This window comes from Cetorhinus maximus, chromosome 23 (genome assembly GCF_964194155.1).
Source record: "Cetorhinus maximus chromosome 23, sCetMax3.hap1.1, whole genome shotgun sequence".
NCBI classification, from domain to species: domain Eukaryota; kingdom Metazoa; phylum Chordata; class Chondrichthyes; order Lamniformes; family Cetorhinidae; genus Cetorhinus; species Cetorhinus maximus.
In genome coordinates, this window is record NC_135901.1 from 25,567,341 (window position 1) to 25,589,197 (window position 21,857).

General features: G+C 44.7%; 2 protein-coding genes across 3 annotated transcripts; one reads left to right on the forward strand and one right to left on the reverse strand.

The window, feature by feature from the left end:
* Positions 1–2,027: 2,027 nt before the first annotated feature.
* Positions 2,028–6,658, reverse strand: LOC144698241 (uncharacterized). Its single transcript, XM_078570225.1, has one exon. It carries the CDS (start codon positions 6,471–6,473, stop codon positions 5,049–5,051), a length of 1,425 nt encoding a protein of 474 aa, XP_078426351.1. The 5' UTR covers positions 6,474–6,658; the 3' UTR covers positions 2,028–5,048.
* A 7,531-nt stretch (positions 6,659–14,189) lies between these two features.
* On the forward strand, positions 14,190–19,957 carry LOC144697302 (uncharacterized). 2 transcript variants are annotated; one of them, XM_078569272.1, is made up of 2 exons: positions 14,190–14,473; positions 18,893–19,957. In XM_078569272.1, exon 2 carries the CDS (start codon positions 19,411–19,413, stop codon positions 19,807–19,809), a length of 399 nt encoding a protein of 132 aa, XP_078425398.1. In that variant the 5' UTR covers positions 14,190–14,473; positions 18,893–19,410; the 3' UTR covers positions 19,810–19,957. The 2 variants fall into 2 exon arrangements, with proteins under 2 accessions (XP_078425398.1, XP_078425397.1); XM_078569271.1 differs by lacking the exon at positions 14,190–14,473 and adding an exon at positions 16,004–16,516.
* The last annotated feature ends 1,900 nt before the right edge of the window (positions 19,958–21,857 follow it).

A 21,857-nucleotide genomic window follows, 5' to 3' on the forward strand; every position in this document is an offset into this window, starting at 1 on the left:
TCCAGGAGAATGGGGACAAATATCACCCACAATTGAAGGAGACAAAGGCAGCTGTTACAGAAGTGAAGATAGCTTTGGAAAAGAAGGTGGTGAACAATTGTAGCAATAATCGTGACAACTTTTCCAGCTCCAGCAGGAGTGAGAAGATGGTTATAGATGTTTTCGAGCCACTGAAAGTCAGTTCAGGACAGATTGAAACAGATTGCCAGGCTATGACAGAGCTGTTAAGTGACTATTTCACGTCAGTCTGCACTCCTGTGGGTGGTGCTTACATTCCAGCTGTGGGATGTGCTGTCGACAGTAACATCATCAATATTAAAATAGACAGTGATTGTCATCCTGGATAAAATAGGAAATCTCAAACTGGATGGTGCTCCAGGTCCAGATGAAACCCACCCAAGGGTGTTTAAAGAGATGGGGCGGGAGCTCTTTGAGCCCCTTGGCCGAATCTTCAATGGCTCAATAGAGTCGGGGATTGTTCCCTGAGATAGGAAGGCAGCTCACTTAATTCCCACTTTCTGAGTTGGAGACAAATCAGAGCCGGGGAACAACAGGCCTATTAGTGTGATGTCAATCACAGGGAAGATGCTTTAAGAGATCCTAAGAGATCCTGTTTCTGGTCACTGGGGAAGAGAAGGAGCCATGAGAGATCCTGAACACGACTTCCAGAAAAGGTCACATCTTACAAACCTTTTTGTGTTTTGTGAAGAAGTTGCTGTGTTTGTGGATGAGGGGAATCAGGTTGACATTGTCTATCTCAGGGTGTAATCCAACAACAACACCTTGTATTTACACAGAGGGTTGTGGGGCTGAAGGAGGTTACAGAGACACTGTGGATCCCGTTGACATTGTCTATCTCCGGGTGCAATCCAACAACACCTTGTATTTACAGAGAGGGTTTGGGGCTGGAGGAGGTTACAGAGACACTGAGGATCCTGTTGACATTGTCTATCTCAGGAGCGTCAAACTCATTTTCCAGGGCGGCTCTGATCCGATATCCTGGCATTGGGTGAGGGCCACATTCAGCAGAAGCTATTAACATAGGATTGGATACAGGAAAACTATATCAGGATTTACTGACATTTCCATTTATTTACTGGTCCTGCTGCTCCTGATACCTGGCACCTCTTAGCTCGAACCATCACATCAACACTTGGAGGAAATGACTGGGCTGAGGCCTGTCTCAGATAAAAACACGAGGCCCACTTGTCATCATAGAAATTTACAGCACAGAGGAGGCCATTCAGTCCATCATGTCTGTGCTGGCCGAAAATGAGTTATCCAGTCTAATCCCACTTTCCAGCTCTTGGTCCATAGCCCTGTAGGTTACACTGCCTCCAGCACATATCCGAGTGTTTTTTAGATGTGATGAGAGTTTCTACCTCTACCACCCTTTCAGACTGTGAGTTCCAGATCCCATCTGGGTGAGAATATTACTCAACTCCCCTCTAATCCTCCATCAATTAGTCTAAATCTCTCCCCCTGGTTATTGATTTCTCTGTTAATGAAACAGGTCCTTTCTATCCACTCTATCTGGGCCCCTCATAATTTTATACATCTCAATTAAATCTCCCCTCAGCCTCCTCTGTTCCACAGAAAATAATCCCAGTCTATCTGATCTTTCCTCACAGTTAAAATTCTCCAGTCCTGGCAACACCCAGATAAGTCTCTTCTGTACCCCCTCTAACGCAATCACATCCTTCCTGTAATGTAGTGACCTGAACTGTACTCAGTACTTTAGCTGTGGTCTAACTCGTTTTCTTTATAATTCTAGAATAACCACTCTCTCACCTTCCATTCACTTCAATATAATGGAAACTGATGGTTGGAATCTGTCAGCACTTGAAAGATATTTACAAATGGTTCGAGGGTTTCTTACAGTTGGGATCTTTCTCTGTTCTATCAACTCGAGGTGTTAGGTAACAGACTTTCTCCTGTGAATATTGAGCTGGAGTATTGGGCTGTAATGTGTTTCCTTGTTCATCTTGTTGAATCTAAATGTTCAATCCTGTTGTTTCAGACACCAGATAATCAAACTCACAATAACAGATTGGCTTTTCCTGACTTTATTAACAGCACTGCAATCATACAGACAGAGTATAGTTCCCCGATCCGGAGAACAGGGATAATGTTGGGGTAGACTCCTCGTTGTTCGAGTATGTCCAAGCTGTCAATGATTGCATCGTTTTCTGTGGCTCCTCTCATGACTGAAGAGTCCAATGTGGGATCGACATGGACGCCCACAAAACTGGCAGTTCATGCTGCTGTTGTTGGTGCCGGGGGAACTTCTGCAGCTGCTCCATCTCTGGTCTTCCTCTGGGCACATCGGATGTTGCAAGTCTGGTGTACATGGTCCTTGAAACATGCTGAACCAAATTTCAGTGCTTGCCTACACATGGGCCGGTCGGCTGCAGTGTTTCCTCAGAGAGGTGGTCTGCAATTCACAAGTTTGTAAAGCTCTTTTTTAGGGTGTCCTTGTATCATTTATACTGACCACCTTGATGTTGTTTACCCTGAGACAGTTCCTCATTGAAGATCTGCTTGGGAATTCTGTCATCATCCATGTGGGGTACATGGCCTGGCCATCCAAGTGGAATTTTCTGGAGGGTAGTCTCTGTGCTGTTGAGCCCAGCACGATGGAGAATCTCATTGTTTTGTGATTTTGTCCTGCCATCGAATTCTCATGATGGACCTCAGGTGTCTTTGGTGGAAGCGTTCCAGAGCTTTGATATGGCTCCGATAGCAGACCCAGGATTCTGCTCCATACAGCAGGGTGGTAAGGACAATGCCCTGGGAGAGTCTGAGTTTAGTCTTCAGGTTAATGCCATGCTGCTTCCCGACACAAACAGAAATAATAGTGGATTCAGAGCTGGATTACATAGGATTACAGAGGATATACGGCACAGAAACATGTCATTCAGTCTGTGTTTATGCTCCACTCAAGCCTCCTCCCATCTTTCCTCATATAACTCTATCATTGTAATCCTCTACTCCCTTCTCCCTCTTGCGCTTGTCCAGTTTCCCCTTAAATACATCTGCACTATTCACTTCACCCACTCCTTGTGGTAGCGAGTTCCACATTCTCACCACTCTCTGGGTGAAGAAGTTTCTTCTGCATTCCCTATTGGATTCTTGGTGACTATCTTATATTGATGGTCTCTCTTACCCGCAAGAGGAAATATTCTCTCTGTATCCTCTCTATCAAAACCTTTCATCATTTTAAAGGCCTCTATTAGGTCACCTCTCAGTCTCCTTTATCCAAGAGAGAAGAGACCCAGCCTGTCAATCCTTTCCTCATATGTAAACACACACATTTCTGGTATCATTCTTGTCAAACAGTGCGTCCCTTCGGCTGTTCACAACAGGCAAAGTACTGACCATACTCAACCGGCCCAGACTTGCAAAACTCATAACAAAGTGTCTAACATTAGAAGTGATTCCCTAATTGCTTTGCTAAACAAATCTGATTGTGCTAAGAATGACACTGACAAACAATTTAAAATTATCAATCATGCTCACGGTATGGCTCACTTACACATGCTAGAAATTCATGTATTCACACACCTGTCCTGCGCTCTCTGTTTGCAAAGGACATGTCCACACATTGCACCATTTTCAACAAAACAAAAGCTTGGGGACAGCCATTTCATGGTTCATTCCCCATGACAATGCCATGACCAACCAGAATCGACCTGGTTTGAATTTTAACAAAAGCTTGGCAGTTAACTACTGCCTTTTGCATTCTCCATGGTAACACCTCCACCAATCAGAGTTCTCTTGCCAACCAATCAGCCCCTCTTCTCATGTAGTGTAAATCATTGTTCTATTTACAATTGGTATTCTTACAAACCTGTCCTGATGAGTGCAAAATGAAAACCTTCAACAGGATGTCTGTTTTTTCACAAAAGTTCAGCAAACTTTCAGCAATAGTGATCCTGGGTGTGTTACCAATTCCTTCCCTGGATGCCAAGGCTAGGAGAGACATAATGACATAAGAAATAGGAACAGGAGTAGACCATTCGGCCCTGTGAGCCTGCTCCACCATTCAATAAGATCATGGCTGATCTTCTTGTATTTCAATCCTGATAACCTTTAATTCCCTTACCTAACAAGAATCTATTTACCTCTGCCTTAAAAATATTCAGTGACCCCGCCTCCACCGCCTTCTGAGGCAGAGAATTCCAAAGTTGCACAACGCTCTGAGAGAAAAAAAATTCTCATTTCTGTCCTAAAAGGGCGACCCTAATTTTAAAACAGTGCTCCCTAGTTCTGGACTCACCCACAAAAGGAAACATCCTTTCGACGTCCACCTTGTCAAGGCCGTTCAGGATCTTGTATACTTCAATCAAATCACCCCTCACTCTTCTAAACTCCAGTGGAAACAAGCCCAGTCTGTCCAACCTTTCCTCATAAGACAACCCACTCCTTCCAGGTATCAATCTAGTAAACCTCCTTTGAACCACCTCCAATGTATTTCTATCCTTCCTTAAATAAGGAGACCAAAACTGTATACAGTATACGAGGTGCAATCTCACCAATGCCCTGTATAACTGAAGCATGAAATCCTTACATTTATGTTCAATTCCTCTTGTAATAAAGGATAGCATTCCATTAGCCTTCTTAATTACTTGCTGTACCTGCTTACTAACTTTTTGTGACTCATGTACTAGAACACCTAGATCCCTCTGCACCTCAGAATTATGCAGCCGTTCTCCATTTAAGTAATGCTCTGCTTTTTTGTTCTCCCTGCCAAAGTGAACTTCACATTTTCCCACATTAAACTCCATTTGCCAGATCTTTGTCCACTCACTCAACCTACCTATATCCATCTGCAACCTCCTCATGTCCTCTTCACAACATACTTTCCTATCTATCTTTGTGTCCTCTGCAAATTTAGCTACCATGTCTTCACTCCCCTCATCTAAGTCATTGATGTAAATCGTAAAAAGTTGAGACACTCTAGGAGGTACGCAGAGCTGGGACTTGTCCATGAGAGTGACTGAAGATATGAGAACTGAAATAATCTAGAGTTAGAAAGGAGAAAAGGTTCAGTTCTGGACGTGATCCTCAGCATCAACAACTGAATCCAACTTTTCTGGTAACTTGTGAACTCGCTTATGTCTCAGCAGGTCGGATGACCGAGTAAATCTCTTCTCACACACGGAGCAGGTGAATGGCCTCTCCCCAGTGTGAATGCGTTGGTGTCTCAGCAGGTTGGATGAATTAGTGAATCCCTTCTCACACACAGAACAGGAGAACGGCCTCAACCCCATATGAATGCGGTGGTGTCTCAGCAGGTGGGTTGAATCAGGGAATCCCTTCCCACACAAGGAGCAGGTGAACGGCCTCTCCCTAGTGTGAATGCGCTGGTGTCTCACCAGATAAGATGAACAAGTGAATCCCTTCCCACACACAGAGCAGGTAAACGGCCTTTCTCCAGTGTGACTGCGCTGGTGTCTCACCAGATGGAATGAATGAGCGAATCTCTTCCCACACGTGGAGCAGGTGAACGGCCTCACACCGGTGTGAACTCGCTCATGTACCTCAAGGTAGGACAAACGAGAGAAACTCTTGCCACATACGGAGCAGATGAATGGCCTCTCCCCAGTGTGAACCGACTGATGTGTCCGCAGGTTGGCTGACTGAGTGAATCTTTTCCCACACACGGAGCAGGTGAACGGTCTCTCTCCAGTATGAACTCGCTTGTGTATCAGAAGTTGGTTTGAACGAGTGAATCCCTTGCCGCATATGGAGCAGGTGAATGGTCTCTCCCCGGTGTGAATCCGTTGGTGCATCAGAAGGCTGGATGACCGAATAAAACCCTTCCCACACACGGAGCAGATGAATGGTCTCTCCCCTGTGTGACCACGCTTATGTGTCAGAAGGTGGAAAGAATGAATGAATCTTTTTCCACACACAGAGCAGGGGAACGGTCTCTCCCCAGTGTGAATGCACTGGTGCCTCAGCAGATCAATGCTTCTTTTAAAGGTTTTCTCACATTCGGAGCATTTAAAAGGTCTCTCATCTGAGTGAACCAGTTGGTGCTTAGTGTAGCTTGAAAACTGAGTGAATGCCTTCCCACACTGGGAGCAGCTGAATGGCCTGTCCTTGGTGTGAACTCGCTGGTGCTCAGTGAGATGCCCTGACTCACTGAACGACTCCCCACAGTGAGAGCAGCTGAACGGCCTCTCGTGTGTGTGAAGGAGCTGGTGCTCCGCGAGGCAGGAGGACAGCCTGAACCTCTTCCCGCAGTGGGAGCAGCTGAACGGTCTCTCATCAGTGTGAACTCGTTGCTGTTGGACCAGTTCCTCAGAGGTTTCAAAGCTTTTCCCAGAGTCAGAGCACTGAAGAGGCTTCTCATCAATGTGATCCAGTTGGTGTGCCAGCAGGTTGGATGAACACATGAATTTCTTCCCACACACAGAGCAGGTGAACAGCCTCTCACTATTGTGAGCTCGCTGTCGTGTCAGCATGTTTACCAGCTGTATCAATCCCTTCACACAGGAGGAGCAGGTGATCGGCCTCTCACCAGTTTCCAGCTGAGACGGTCAATTAAATCCCTTCAGATGTACAAATCTTCAGATCCCAATCAACCAGTTTACTCTGTCAGACGTGAGATTTGATTTGATATTCCTGTCTGCAAATCCTCCTCTTCTATTACCCTGTAAAATAGGTTTACAAAGAATTACACAGAATATACATTACACAAACAGGCCATTTAGTCTATCTAGTCTGCACTGGAGTTTCTACTCCACACGAATCTCCTCTCATTTTGCCAACCTCATCTCAGCCGTTCAGTTGATCTTTCTAATCCCTTCTCTCTCATGTTCTCATCTAGTTTCTATTTGAAAAAGTCTCAGGTATTTTTCTCAGCCACTTACTGTAATAGTGAGTTCCACATTTTAATTACTGCCTGAGGAAAGAAACATCTGAAGTTTTCCTGTTGGGTTTATTTGTAACTATTGTGTACACAAGACCTCCAGTATTGAACAGACCAACAAGCGGAAACATTCTGTCCGCATCGACCTGCCCATCCTCATGAGGATTTTAAAGACCTAGATAAAGCAAAATACTGCGGATGCTGGAAATCTGAAACAAAACAAAAATTGCTGGAAATAACTTAGCAGGTCTGACAGCACCTATGGAGAGAAAGACAGAGCTAATGTTTCGAGTCTGCAGGACTCTTAAGTTCTGAAGAATCATACGGACTTGAAACGTTAACTGTGTTCCTCTCCGCAGATGCTGTCAGACCTGCTGAGTTTTTCCAGGTATTTTTGTCTTTGTTTCGGATTTCCAGCATCCCAGTTTTTTGCTTTAATCTCAGAAATGCACAATATTCTCTCCTCCTGCTGACAGGGATGTTCGCGCATGCGCCCTGCTGCACCAGTAAAGATGGCGGCCATTAACTCCGTCATTTTACTGAGAACAGCGGCCCGCAGCTGCCCCCACGACCGTTCGCTGCGACCGCGGAGCCACTACAATTAATTCGGGTATTGAAGCCTTCAGTGGATCTCTATAAAACCTCACTGCCCACTCCACCGCCTCCAGTCCTCGCCATCTACCGGTTTCATTGACTCGCCTGCACTCCGCAATTCTCATCCTTCTACCAGCGCCTGGTACAGGCAGCTACTGCGCATGCTCCCCTAAATGCACCCACAAGGCGCATGCTCGAGACTCACCCGGCATTGCGCCTGCGCAGTCTTCCTGCAGCGAGGATAGGGTATATTCTGCCCCGCCGTGAATGCTGGGTAAACCCTCGGCCATTGAAAGGCGATATTGTTGAATAGGAAATCACGTTTTGTAATCGATTGGAGTCATAGGGCCAAGATATGAAATTATGACATCAATTGATACAGCAACCAAAGTGCACGGGTCCTCCATCATAGTTCTTTCCTGGGTGTAATTAATAGAAATTAACACTTCAACAGTTAAATTCAAACTCACTGTAGTCTCAGAACATGGGGGAAACAAATGATTTTTTTTCCAAGGCTCAGAACACCTAAGATGTCTCTTTCTAGTAAGAAAGTGCTGATTTGTGAATAAAATCCTTCAAACTTTCTAAATTGGTGAATTGGGAGGTGAGAAAACTAAGCAAATCCTTTCTGACTTGTGAAATATCTGAAAGGTCTCTCTGCAGTGTGACTGCTGTTGTGTCAGTAAATAGGATGATCGATTGAATCCCCTTCCACTTCCAGATGGTGATGATCTTTTTACGCTGTGATTTTACTCATCAGTTTCCAGCTCAGACGGGGATCTCAAACCCTTCTTGCAATGAGCTCCACATCCTCAGCACTCTCCAGTTCAGGAAAAGAAAAATATTGGGGATGCTGGAAACCTGAATGAAAAACAGAAAGTGCTGGAATTTTCAGCAGATCTGATTGCGTCTGTGGAGAAAGAAACATAGTTTACATGTATTTCAGCCTGTAACCTTTCATCAGAACCGCACTGTGTCTGTGCATCACTGTGATTTTCAATCCACTGAAGCAGCCATTGAAAACTGCCCTCCACTTCACTGGAAGTACAAGGGACAAGTTTGTAGGTGTGGCCTAATGTACAATACATGATGGTATTTCAAAAGAGAGCCCATGTACCAATAGATATTTACATTAATTAACCAAACCTCTTAACCCTGAAGTCTGCTTAAATAATTCACCTCTTTAACAAAGTCAGGACAATACAGCTCACACACACTCTGTCTCCAGGTTTCTTGCCAAATGAGTTCACCTGCCATTTTATAGCTTTCTCTCTCTTCTATGCAGACCATGTTAAACAAACAAAAACAAAAGTGCCTGGAAAAACTCAGCAGGTCTGACAGCATCTGTGGAGAGGGATACAGTTGACGTTTCGAGTCCGTATGATCCTTCATCAGAACTAAGACATATAGAAATGAGATGAAATATAAGCTAGTAGAAGGGGGTGGGACAGGAGAGCTAGATAGGGGGCCAGTGATAGGTGGAAGGCAAGAAGAGACTGCCAAAGATGTCATAGACAAAAGGACAAAGGGGTGTTGACGGTGGTGATATTATCTAAAAGATGTGCTAATGGGGACATTAAGGGAAACAAGCTAGTGGCAGATGGCCCTAATGCGGGTGGGGTGGGGGGAATGGATTGAAATGGGCTAAAAGCTGGAGATGAAACAATAGATCGAAAAACTTTTAACATAGGAGGGAAGAGAAAAAAAAGTTGCAAAAATAAATAAATAAATTATAAATTATTGGAAAAGGGGGGATCGGAAAGGGGGTGGGGATGGAGGAGAGAGTTCATGATCTGTAATTATTGAACTCAATATTAAGTCCAGAAGGCTGTAGAGTGCCTAGTCGGAAGATGAGGTGCTGTTTCTCCAGTTTGCTTTGAACATTACAGTAGGCCAAGGACAGACATGTGGGCATGAGAGGAGGGTGGTGTGTTGAAATGGCATGCGACAGGGAGGTCTGGGTCATGCTTGCGGACAGACCGAAGGTGATCCACAAAACAGTTACCCAGTCTGCGTTTGGTCTCTCCAATGTAGAGGAGACAGCATTGGGAGCAGCGAATGCAGTAGACTAAATTGAGGGAAGTGCAAGTGAAATGCTACATCACTTGAAAGGAGTGTTTGGGCCCTTGGACGGTGAGGAGAGGTGAAGTAAAGCGGCAGGTGTTGCACCTTCTGCGGTTGCATGGGAAGGTGCCATGGGAGGGGGTTGAGATGTAGGGGGTGATGGAGGAGTGGACTAGGGTGTCCCGGAGGGAATGATCCCTGCGGAAAGCTGCCAGGGGGGTAAAGGGAAGGTGTGTTTGGTGGTGGCATCATGCTGGAGTTGTCGGAAATGGCGGAGGATGATCCTTTGAATACTGAGGCTGGTGGGGTGATAAGTGAGGACAAGGGGGACCTTATCATGGTTCTGGGAGGGACAGGAAGGTGTGAGGGCGGATGTGCGGGAGATGGGCCGGACACGGTTGAGGGGCCTGTCAACCACCGTGGGTGGAAAACCTCGGTTAAGGGAGAAGGAAAACATGGCAGAGGAACTGTTTTGGAAAGTGGCATCATCAGGACAGATGCGACGGAGGCGAAGGAACTGAGAGAATGGGATGGAGTCCTTACAGGAAGTGGGGTGTGAGGAGCTGTAGTCGAGGTAGCTGTGGGAGTCGGTAGGCTTGTAATGGATATTGGTGGACAGTCTATCACCAGAAATTAAGACAGAGAGGTCAAGGAAGGGAAGGGAAGTGTCAGTGATGGACCACGTGAAAATGATGGAGGGGTGGAAATTGGAAGCAAAATTAATAAATTTTTCCAGATCCAGATGAGAGCATGAAGTGGCACCGAAGCAGTCATCGATGTACCAGAGAAAGAGTTGTGGGAGGGGTCCTAAGTAGGACTGGAACAAGGAATGTTCCACATAGCCCATAAAGAGGCAGGCATAACTGGGGCCCATGTGGGTACCCATAGCCACACCTTTTATTTGGAGGAAGTGAGACGAACTTAAGGAGAAATTGTTCAGTGGGAGAACAAGTTCAGCCAGACGGAAGAGAGTGGTGGTGGATGGGGATTGTTCGGGCCTCTGTTCAAGGAAGAAGCGGAGAGCCCTCAGACCATCACGGTGGGGGATGGAGGCGTATAGGGATTGGACATCCATGGTGAAGAGGAGACGGTTGGGGCCAAGGGACTGGAAATTGTTGATAAGATGTAGGGCGTGAGAGGAATCGCGGATGTAGGTGGGAAGAGACTGGACAAGGGGAGAGAGAATGGAGTCAAGATAGCAAGAAATGAGTTCTGTGGCGCAGGAACAGGCTGACACAATCAGTCTGCCGGGACAGTCCTGTTTGTGGATTTTGGGTAGGAGGTAGAAGCGGGCCATCCGAGATTGGGAGACTATGAGGTTGGAAGCTGTGGAGGGAAGATCTCCAGAGGAGATGAGGTCAGTGACAGTCCTGGAAACAATGGCTTGATGTTCAGTGGTGGGGTCATGGTCCAGGGGGAGGTAGGAGGAAGTGTCTGCGTGTTAAACAAACACATGTCACCCTTTGAACTGCCATTTCTTGAGGCGTCCTAGCAATTTCAAAAGCCTAGAATGTTAATAACCTTATCCTTACAGCTTTAATCTTCCCCAAGCTAAAAATTATCTCTAAAATATTGATATGAATCATGAACAAGATCGTTATGAAAATATTTGCTTCATTGTTTCAACACTTCAAAATAATGGTTGTTTTCCTATGTGACTGTGTGTGTTTGTTCAATGAAATGTTTGTAAAAGGTAATGGTGGAGAAAGATTGAGAGTTTTTAGCATAGGACAGAAGTGAAATGGGTCAACAGAGAAGCAACACATTTCCAATTAGAGCAGAAATTGATGACACATACAGAATGACTCTTCCACCTGTAGTTTCATCACGAGTTCCATTACCATCGTTTTTGCCTTGCATCCTCATCCCCTTTGTTATTTAATCTCTCCCAATCACAAACCTTCTCTTTCGTTATTTCCCCATCCTCCCTTTTCTCTGCCTGTGAACTTGTTCTGATGGAAGTTCAGTGTCCGGAACCATTAACTGTTTCTCTCTCCACAGACTCTCAGTCTGACCTGCTCAGTATTCCCAGCATTTCCTTTGGTCTGACCTGCTCAGTATTCCCAGCATTTCCTTTTTGTGAATAAGACTGAGAGTTGTATGGTCAGTTCCCCTCGGTCTGGAATGCTTGGCACTGATTTCCTTAGTGCAACGGTCATAATGTTTGCTTTACATGTGAAATTACTGGTTTGATCCTATATGGAAACGTTGTGTTTCAATTGTGAAGGACAGGTGACCAGGTCACTGGACTAATAACCTGGACCTGTGGACACAGGTTCAAATCCCACCATGGCAGTGGGTGGAATTTCAATTCAATTCATCAATAATTCTGAAATTGAAGACTAGTCTCAGGAATGGTGACCATGAAGCTATCATTGATTGTCATGAAAACCCATCTAATTCTCTAATTTTCTTTTGTAGAGGAAATCTGCTTTCCTTACTTGGTCTGACCGACATGTGACTCCCGGCCCACCGTGATGGGTTGGCTTTTAAATGCTTTTTAAAATGGCTGATCAAGCCCCAAAGATCAATGGAAATTAGATTTTGATCATAAATGCTGGTCTTGACAGTGACCCCACATCCCATCAAACAATAGTTTAAAAAGTGAGTAACTAACATTTTGTCCCATTTGTTTTCGAACAGATTGACAGTAACTGTTGCCTTATTCTTTAATAATTTTAATTCTTTAAACAGCTCACATTAAGTGAGAGAAAACTGTTCCACAATGACCCAAAAATAAAATACTGCAGATGCAGCAATTCTGAATTTAAAACAGATAATGTTGGAAACACTCAGCAGGTCAAACAGCCTCTATGGAGAGGGCAGCAGCATCAATGTTTAAGGTGAGTGAACCTTATCAAAGCTTGAAGAATTTAAAGATGTAATTGTTCACAATCAAGTACAGAGCCTGGGAAAAGAGCGGGGAAGAGAAGAAAGAACATTGTTAATGGAAGGTAGCAGTGATTAAATGACAAAGGGGAGGATAATGTCACACAAAATTGTGTGATAATGAGACAAGTAAATAAACTAATGGGACAAGTGAACAAATAAAATTCAGATCCAGAGGGAGTATAAATGATAACAGCAGAACCATTACCAGCATCTACTGTCTGAAATAATGGGAGTGGTGATTATGATCAGTGCAGGAGGCTGAGGACAGAGAGCTCAGACTGGGAATGGGGTGGAGAATTAAAATAGCAAACGGCTGGATGCTCAGGAACATGCTTGAAGATTGAATGGCGATGTTCCACAAAGCATCTATCCAATCTTGATTTAGTCACCTTAGTATGGAAGGGGTCACATCATGAGCAGTGAATACATGATCCTAAATTGAAAGTAGTACAAATAATTTGCTGTATCACTCAGAAAATGTATTTGTGGCCCTGGAACATGGGAACTGAGGAGGTGAAAAGGTGGTTGCTGCATCTGCTGTGCTTGTATCAAATGTACTGGAACGATGCCAGAACTACAACATTATGCCTATCAAGAAAGATTGAACAAGCTAGAGATGTTTTCTCTGCTAAAGAGAGTGAGAGGTGACCTGATCGAGCTTTTCAGATTATAAAAGTGACAAAGTAGACAAGATGGTTCCAGTTTCAGATGGACGAGAATAAATGTAAGTTCATCACCAACAAATCTAATGTGCAATTTGGGAGAAAGTTATTTAACAGGAAATAAAACCAGAAAATGCTTCAAATCCTCACCATGCAGCAGATTGGGAAACATGGTTAACATTTCAGCTCTGTGCACTGACACAGTGCAGCTCTGATGAAAGGTTGAAGACCTGAAATGTAAATTATATTTCCCCTCTGTAGACAATCCCAGTTCTGCAGAAATTTCCAGAATTCTCTGTTTTTATTTCAGATTTACAACACCTGCAGTATTTTTTTTACTAGGAGAATGTTGAGAATCTGGAATTTATCACCGGGAGGGTTTGAAATCACCGTCTGAACTGGAAACTCAGGTAAATTCACACCCATGAATAGGTCGTTCACCAGCTGAATGTGGAAATGGATTCACTCAGTTATCCCATTTACTGACACAGTCACACCGGATAGAGACTTCTCGTGTACTACAGCCGTGTTTTTTTTATTTGTTTGTCGGATGTGCTAGGCCAGCATTTATTGCCCATCCCTAATTGCCCTTGTTCAGAGGGCATTTTTTAAAGAGCCAACCACATTGCTGTGGGTCGGTAGTCACATGTAAGCCAGACCAAGTGAGGACAGCAGATTTCCTTCCCTAAAGGATATCAGTGAACCAGATGGGTTTTAATGACAAACAACAATGGTTTCATGGTCATCATTAGAGTTTTAATTCAGTTTGCCCATGTGTTCACACTTCAGTTCAAAGGATTTTATCCACAATGGGTACACTCTTACAGGGAAGGCATGTTTTAAATGTTCTGTATATGGGGGAAAAAAATCACTTGTTCACCCCAGGTGCTGAGACTCCAGTGAGTTCACACTTAACCTTAGTGGTTTGTTCTGCTGTGAATTATGCCCAGGACAGAATTATGGGGAAAGGCCACCTTGTTGTATCAATTAATTTAATAATTTTATATCTTGGCCTCATGGCTGCATCGTCATCAATCACAAATCATAATTTTCTATTCAACAATGTCATCGTTCAATGGCGCGGATCTTACCCAGCATCCTCGACGATGCAGACTGTGCTCTATACTCACTGCAGGAAACCCTGGCGCAGGCGCAGTGGTGGATTGTGAATGGAGCATGTGCACCGCGGGTTGGATCTGGCGCACGTGCAGTTTGGGTGCTGGAACTGCAATGAGATGGTCATTTCGTCTCCGCAACCGGTGAATTACGGCTGATTATAGGGACGTAACGGAGGCGCCGGATTGGGCGGAGAGGCCTTATAAACACCCAGTGGAGGCCTCGGACCAAGATTAAGAATCTACCAGTCCCGCATTGAGTCCAGGTAGAGCAACAGCCGCGGGACTGAACCTGACAGGCCTGAGTTAACGGCCGCCATCTTTACAGGGGGCAATGTGCAACAGTGCGCATGCACGGTCATCCCCGTCCCTGTCAGCAGGAGGAGAGAATGTTGTGCATTTCTATCCTGGACTGACAGGGATGGGTTTTGGAAACTCCTTTTACAGGGGGTTAGAAGGGAAGGATTTACTTTTAGGTGGTGGAGGTTGAGGGTTTGGGAGGTTTTGTCAAAGTTCTGGTCAGGTTGAAGGTACATAAAATCTTCCTATTTCTTCTCCCCCTGTCTCCGTCCTCCCATAGAGGCCAGAGTCTTGTGCAGGTCCACACTGTCTGGCAGGTTCCCTTCCCTGAAGAACATTCGTGAACCAGTTGGGTTTTTACAAGAATCAAACAGCTTTCATGGTCACTTTTTCCTAGTGCTGTCCCCACAAGTTACCAGATACATTCAGCTCAATTTCACAACCTGCCTTTTGTTTTTGTGGGGTCTCTCTCACTTCCTTTTTCAATTTCACGGAGGATTAGAAGAGAATGATTTGCAGCCAGGAAAGTCTGACATCTCTTACAGATTCACCCAATTTATCCTAACCTGAATATCGTAGAATTTTGAACATGGAAGAAAAATCAAAATTTACGGCAGGGAGAATTCGTACACGTGTTCTGTGTGTGGGCAAGAGTTCAGCCAATCATCTAGCCAGTCGAGACTCAAGCACAATCACTGGGCAGAAATTGTATAAGTGTGGTGACTGTGGGAAATGTCTGGTTTAGTTATAGAAATCTAAAATCCCTCTCCTTAGCCACTCCCTCACCCTCTTTCTCTCTCCCTTCCCAAAGAGGACAGTTTCTTGTGTAGGTCTAGACTGGGTGGTAGGATCCCTTTCCTGAAGGACATTAGTGAATCAGTTGGGTTTTTACGACAATCCAGCAGTTTTCATGATCAGTTTTTCCTAGTGCCGGCCCCACAAATTATCAGATTTATTCAGCTCCAATTCACGATCTTGTGTTTTTGTGGGTTCTCTCTCACTCCCTTTTTTCTATTTTAAATCACTTTCAGAGGGAATTAGAAGGCGAGGATTTGCATTCGGGAAACACCAAATAAATATCATATCAGGATCTGACAGAGAGTCGCCCAATTTGTCATAACCTTTATATCATTAGATTTTGAACATGGAAGGAAAAAGCACCATTCACAGTGGAGAGAAACCATACATTTGTTCTGTGTGTGGACGGGGCTTCAACCAATCATCTGACCTGTCAGAACATAAATGTTGTCACAACAGGGAGAAGCCGTGGAAATGTGGGGAATGTGGGAAGGGATTCAATTATCCAGTTGAACTGGAAACTCATCGTCGCAGTCACACTGGGGAGAGACCATTCACTTGCTCCAAGTGTGGGAAGGGATTCACTCTGTCATGCAACCTGTTGGCACACCAGCGAGTTCACACTGTTGAGAGACCTTTTAAATGCCTAGACTGCGGGAAGTGCTATAAAAGTCCCGTGGAACTGATGCGTCATCAACGTGTTCACACTTTGAGAGACCGTTCAGGTGCTCTCACTGCGGCACTGGGTTCAGGCAATTATCTGACCTCACCGTGCACGAATGAGTTCACACTGGAGAGAGTCCATTCACCTGCACGGAGTGTGGGAAGGGATTCACTCGGTCATCATGCCTGCTGATGCACCAGCGAGTTCACACTGGGGAGAGACCATTCACCTGCCTCAATTGTGGGAAGAGATTCACTAATTCATCCACCCTGCTGAAACACCAGCGAGTTCACACTGGGAAGAGGCCATTCACCTGTTCCAAGTGTGGGAAGGGATTCACTCAGTCAACTGACCTGCTGGAGCACCAGCGAGTTCACACTGGGGAGAGACCGTTCACCTGCTGCAACTGTGGGAAGAGATTCACTCAGTCGTCAACCCTGCTGACACACCAGCGAGTTCACACTGGGGAAAAGCCATTCACCTGCTCTGTGTGTAAGAAGGGGTTTTCTCACTCATCCACCCTGCTGAGACACCAGCGAGTTCACAAGTAACTAATCTGATTGGATTTTTCTGTTAATTCATTTGTCCACTTGGGTCTGTTTCTGATAATGAAATCCAGCCCTGTTACAGTGATTAATATTCTGGACAAAAGTCAGATCAGCTTTTTGTTAAACACACAGTGTGTTGGATCTCTTTAATATCTCTAATTCATGTTAGTTTATTTTGAAGGGCTCTCCCTTTCCCCAGCCTCCCTCATCCTCACCTCCAAAATGATGAAAGAGCCTTGAGTTCTTTGAGGATGTAATAAGCAGGGTGGATAAAGGGGAACCAGTAAATGTAGTGTGTTTGGATTTCCAAAAGGCCTTCAATGAACTCTCACATTAAAGGTTACTGCACGAGATAAGACCTCATGGTGTTGGGGGTAATAGATTAGCATGGATGGAGGACTGGCTAACTAACAGGAAACAGTGATTTGGGATAAATGCGTCATTTTCTGGTTGGCAAACTGCAACTAGTGGAGTGCCTCAGGGATCAGAGTTGGGGCCTCACATATTTACAATCTATACAAATGACTTGGCTGAAGGCACCAATTGTATTGTCGCTAAATTTGCTAATGATATAAAGATAGGTATGAAAGCAAGTTGTCAGGAGGATACAAAGAGTCTTAAAATGGATAGAGATAGATTAAGTAAGTAGACAAGAAATTGGCAGATTGTGTATGATGTGGTAAAATGTGAGAATGTCCACTTTGGCAGGAAGAATGAAAAAACAGAATATAATTGAAATAGAGAGAGACTGCAGAATGCTGCAGCATAGAGGGATCTGGGTGTCCTTGTACATGAGTTACAAAACATCAGCATTCAGGTACTGCAAGTGATTAGGAAGGCAAATGGAGTGTTGGCCTTTATTGCAAGGGGGATGGAGTACAAAGGTAGGGAAGTCTTGCTACAACTGTACAGGGCATTGGTGAGACCACACCTGGATTACAGTGTACAGTTTTGGTCTCCTTACTTAAGGAGGGGATATACTTGCACTGGAAGCAGTTCAGAGAAGGTTCACTCGGCTGATTCCTGGGTTGAAGGTGTTGTCTTATGAGGAAAGGTTGAGCCTGTATCCATTGGAGTTTAGAAGAATGAGAGGTGATCTTATTGAAACATACAGGATTCTGAGAGGTCTTGACTGAGAAGGGGAGGTGATGGCATTGCAGTATTGTCACTGGACCAGCAATCCAGGAACCAAGGGTAATGCTCTGGGGACCTGGGTTCAAATCCTGCCAGGGCAGATGGTGGAATTTGAATTCAATAAAAATGGAATTAAAAGTCAAATGATCACCATGAAATCATTGTTGATTGTGGTAAAAATCCATCTGGTTCACTCGTGAACAAGGACAATTAATGCTGGCCTAGCCAACGATGCCCACACCCAATAAATAAATAAAAAGTTATGTTTCTTCTTGTGGGGGAACTGAGAATTAAGTGACACTGTTTAAAAGTAAAGGAGTCTTCTATTTAAGATGGAGATGAGGAGGAATATTTTTCGCAGAGAGTGTGGAGGCTGGGTCATTGAATATTCCAAGGCTGAGTTGAACAGATTTTTGATCTACAAGGGAATCAAAGGCTAATGGGATTGGGGACAGACAGGAAAGTGGAGTTAAGACCACAATCAGATCAGCCATGATCTTATTAACTGGTGGTGCAGCCTCAAAGGGCTGAATGGCCTACTCCTGCTCCTATCTCTTATGATCTAACCTACCTGACCAGTACATTGTTATCTCCCTGCAGTCTCCAGCTTTCTATTTCACTACCAAGCACACAGCCATTTTTTGTATCATCTGCAAACGTGTTATTCATGTCCCTACATTTAAGCCTGAATGAATGAAATAAACCAGGAATGAAGGACCCAGTACTGAGCCCTGTGAAACCCCATTGGAAACAGCCTTCCAATCACAAAAAAACACCCATTGACCATCATTCATCACTTCCTGCCATTGAGCCTATTTTGGATCCAACTTGTATCTTGCTCTGGGGTCCCATGAGTTTTTTATTTTTCTGCCCAGTCTGCCATGTGGGACCTTGTAGATCTGGAGAGAATGTGGGAGAATCCAAAACTAGGGACCAGGAATACAAGATAGTTAATGATAAATCCAATAGGAGAAATGTGTTTACTCAGAGTGGTTAGAAAGTGGAACTCACTACCACAGGAAGTGGTTGTGGCAAAAAGCTGAGATAATTTCAGAAGGAAACTAGATGAGTACATGAGAGAAAAAAGAATAGAAAACTAAAGTGAAAGAGTGAACTGAGGTAGATGGAATGGAATGAGAAGCTTGTGGAGTATAAAGACCAGCAGAGACTAGTTGGGCCAAATGGCCTGTTGCTATTTTGTATATCCTGTGTAATACTATGTAATTTTTTTTGGTTTACAGGGTATTAGGAGGGGAAGACTTACAGATGGGAAACGAAAACCAATTACCAAAATCTGACAGAGTCACTCGATTCATCAGGGCCTGAATATCATCGGTCTCTGAACATGGAAAGAGAAATGTTTGTCTGTGGGAAAAGATTTCAAACATCAATGTGACCGGAAAAGCACCGAGACACACACACCTGAGTGTGAGTGTTCCAGTGTTCCGGTACACAGCCTGAAAAGAATCACACCATTCACAGCAAGGAGAAAATGTACACGTGTTCTGTGTGTGGACGAAGTTTCAGCTGATCTTCCAAGTTGGAGAGACAAAAGGATACCATCACCATGGAGAAACCATGGAAATGTGGGGACTGTGGGAAAGGATTCAAATACCAATTGTGGCTGGAAACTCAGTGACACATTAACACTAGGGAGAGACCATTCCCCTGCTCCTTGCGTGGGAAGGGATTCACTCGGTCATCCGACCTTCTGAGACACCAACTCACTCACACTGAGGAGAGGCTGTTCACCTGCTCCATGTGTGGGAAGGGATTCATTAATTCATCAGATCTTCGGACACACCAGAGAGTTCACACTGGGGAGAGGCCATTCACCTGCTCTGCCTGTGGGAAGGGATTCACTCAGTCAGCCCACCTGCTGGCCCACCAGCGAGTTCACACTGGAGAGAGGCCATTCACCTGCTCCACCTGTGGGAAGGTATTCTCTCGGTCATCCCACCTCACTGCACACCAAATGGTTCATACAGATAAGCGACCTTTTAAATGTTCTGACTGTGAGAAGAGCTTTAAATGCAGGTACCAGTTGCTAACACACCAACGTACACACACTGGGGTGAGGTTGTTCACCTTCTCCGAGTTTGGGAAAGGATTCACTCATTCATCTCACCTGGTGAGACACCAGCGAGTTCAGAATTGACTGCAGGGGTTGGATTCTGCTGTTGTTAACCACATCCAGGACTGAACCATCTTCATTCTGAAAGTCCGTGTTTCTTTCTGCTGATGTTAATAATTGAACTGAAGTTTAATATTCTGGTTATATTCAAATAAATCAGCATTGCTTCAAACATATTGTTGTAGATTTTTCTCTTCCCCACCTGAGTGTTTAGCATCATCTGGCTGGAGCTCAGAAAGAACAATCTGTGTGAGGATCATACGGCAGGAACAGAACTTCAGCCTGGACACAGTCCAGGAGCACGATGACCATCCACACCTTGTCCCTGTGTTTATTCTCCATCTAGTTATCTGACCTTTTAATCTTGTACAGTTTACACTGATCTCCATGGTAACACGGACACTGTATTTCCTTCCCTTGTTTCCAATTCCATAAGAGGCCATAAGACATAGGAGCAGAAATTAGGCCATTTGGCGCATCGGGTCTGCTCCGCCATTCAATCATGGCTGATAAGTTTCTCAACCCCATTCTCCCACCTTTGCCCCGTAACCTTTGATCCCCTTACCAATCAAGAACCTATCTATCTCGGTCTTAAATACACGCAATGACCTGGCCTCCACAGCCTTCTGTGGCAATGACTTCCATAGATTCACCACTCTCTGGCTAAAGAAGTTTCTCCTCATCTCTGTTCCAAAAGGTCTTCCCTTCACTTTGAGGCTGTGCCCTTGGGTCCTAGTCTCTCCTACTAATGGAAACATCTTCCCCACATCCACTCTATCCAGGCCTTTCAGTGTTCTGTAAGTTTCAAACAAATCCCCCCTCATCCTTCTAAACTCCATCGAGTATAGACCCAGAGTCCTCAAACGTTCCTCATATGTTAAGCCTTTCATTCCTGGGATCGTTCTCGTGAACTTCCTCTGGACCCTCTCCAGGGCCAGAACATCCTTCCTGAGGTACGGGGCCCAAAATTGCTCACAATATTTTAAATTTGGTCTGACCAGAGCCTTATAAAGCCTCAGCAGCACATCCCTGCTTTTATATTCTAGTCCTCTCGAAATAAATGCCAACATTGCATTTGCCTTCCTAACTACTGACTCAACCTGCAAGTTAACCTTAAGAGAATCCTGGACTAGGACTCCCAAGTCCCTTTGCACTCCAGATTTCTGAATTCTCTCCCCATTTAGAAAATAGTCTATGCCTCTATTCTTCCTACCAAAGTGCATGACCTCACATTTCCCCACGTTGTATTCCATCTGCCACTTCTTTGCCCATTCTCCTAATCTGTCCAAATCCTTCTGCAGCCTCCCCACCTCCTCAATACTACCTGTCCCTCCACCTATCTTTGTATCATCTGCAAACTTAGCCAGAATGCCCTCAGTTCCTTCACTAATTCACAATTCGCTAATATAGGATTTGTTTCTCTCAACCTAGAACATTATATGGACCTTCCCAATTAACCCCCCAGACTGATCCTGTTTAACAATATTTTTAACATGACTTCATCTCCCATTGAACAGATAATATGTGTTGGTTCTCCCTGGAGATGTTGAGATGGGCAGCGCTAACTTCTCCACTGCCTGTAGCAAGGAGGATGCTGAGGTTTATTGGAGGTTCTGCAGAAACTGGTCATGCGTCTGTCGAGTAGCCATGGGGAGTGGGAACCCGGGATGATGCACAATCTGGATTGGGTGACCTGTCATGAGCTGAAATGGGCTGTGACCGAGGAGTGAACAGGAGTGGAGTGAATGGTTATTAAGACACCAGGAAAGACAATGACCCAGTCATTGGACTTGACCAGATCATCAGCTCCCTCCATGACAGATTTTTTCAGTGTTGTTTCACCAGTGTGATTAAAGCTGTCGACCATCACACTGGACTCTGGGTGGTAGGGGATGTGGGAATGTTGCTCTACACCCACAAGATGACAGAGCTATTGGCATCACTTCTGCTGTGAATTGAGAACCATTCTCACTCTCTATGGCTTTTCAGAAAGCCCCATCTGGTAAAGATCTGTTCCCACAAGATTTTAGCTATAGTGACTACATTTTTACAGACAGGAAAGCTTCAATCCA

Bases quoted from the DNA above. Each gene is read 5' to 3' on its own strand.
- LOC144698241 (XM_078570225.1), bottom strand. From the start codon at position 6,473: ATGCTGACACGACAGCGAGCTCACAATAGTGAGAGGCTGTTCACCTGC.
- LOC144697302 (XM_078569271.1), top strand. From the start codon at position 16,161: ATGCACCAGCGAGTTCACACTGGGGAGAGACCATTCACCTGCCTCAAT. The intron at 16,517-18,892 runs GTAACTAATCTG...TTTGGTTTACAG, and splicing joins AGACACCAGCGAGTTCACAA to GGTATTAGGAGGGGAAGACT.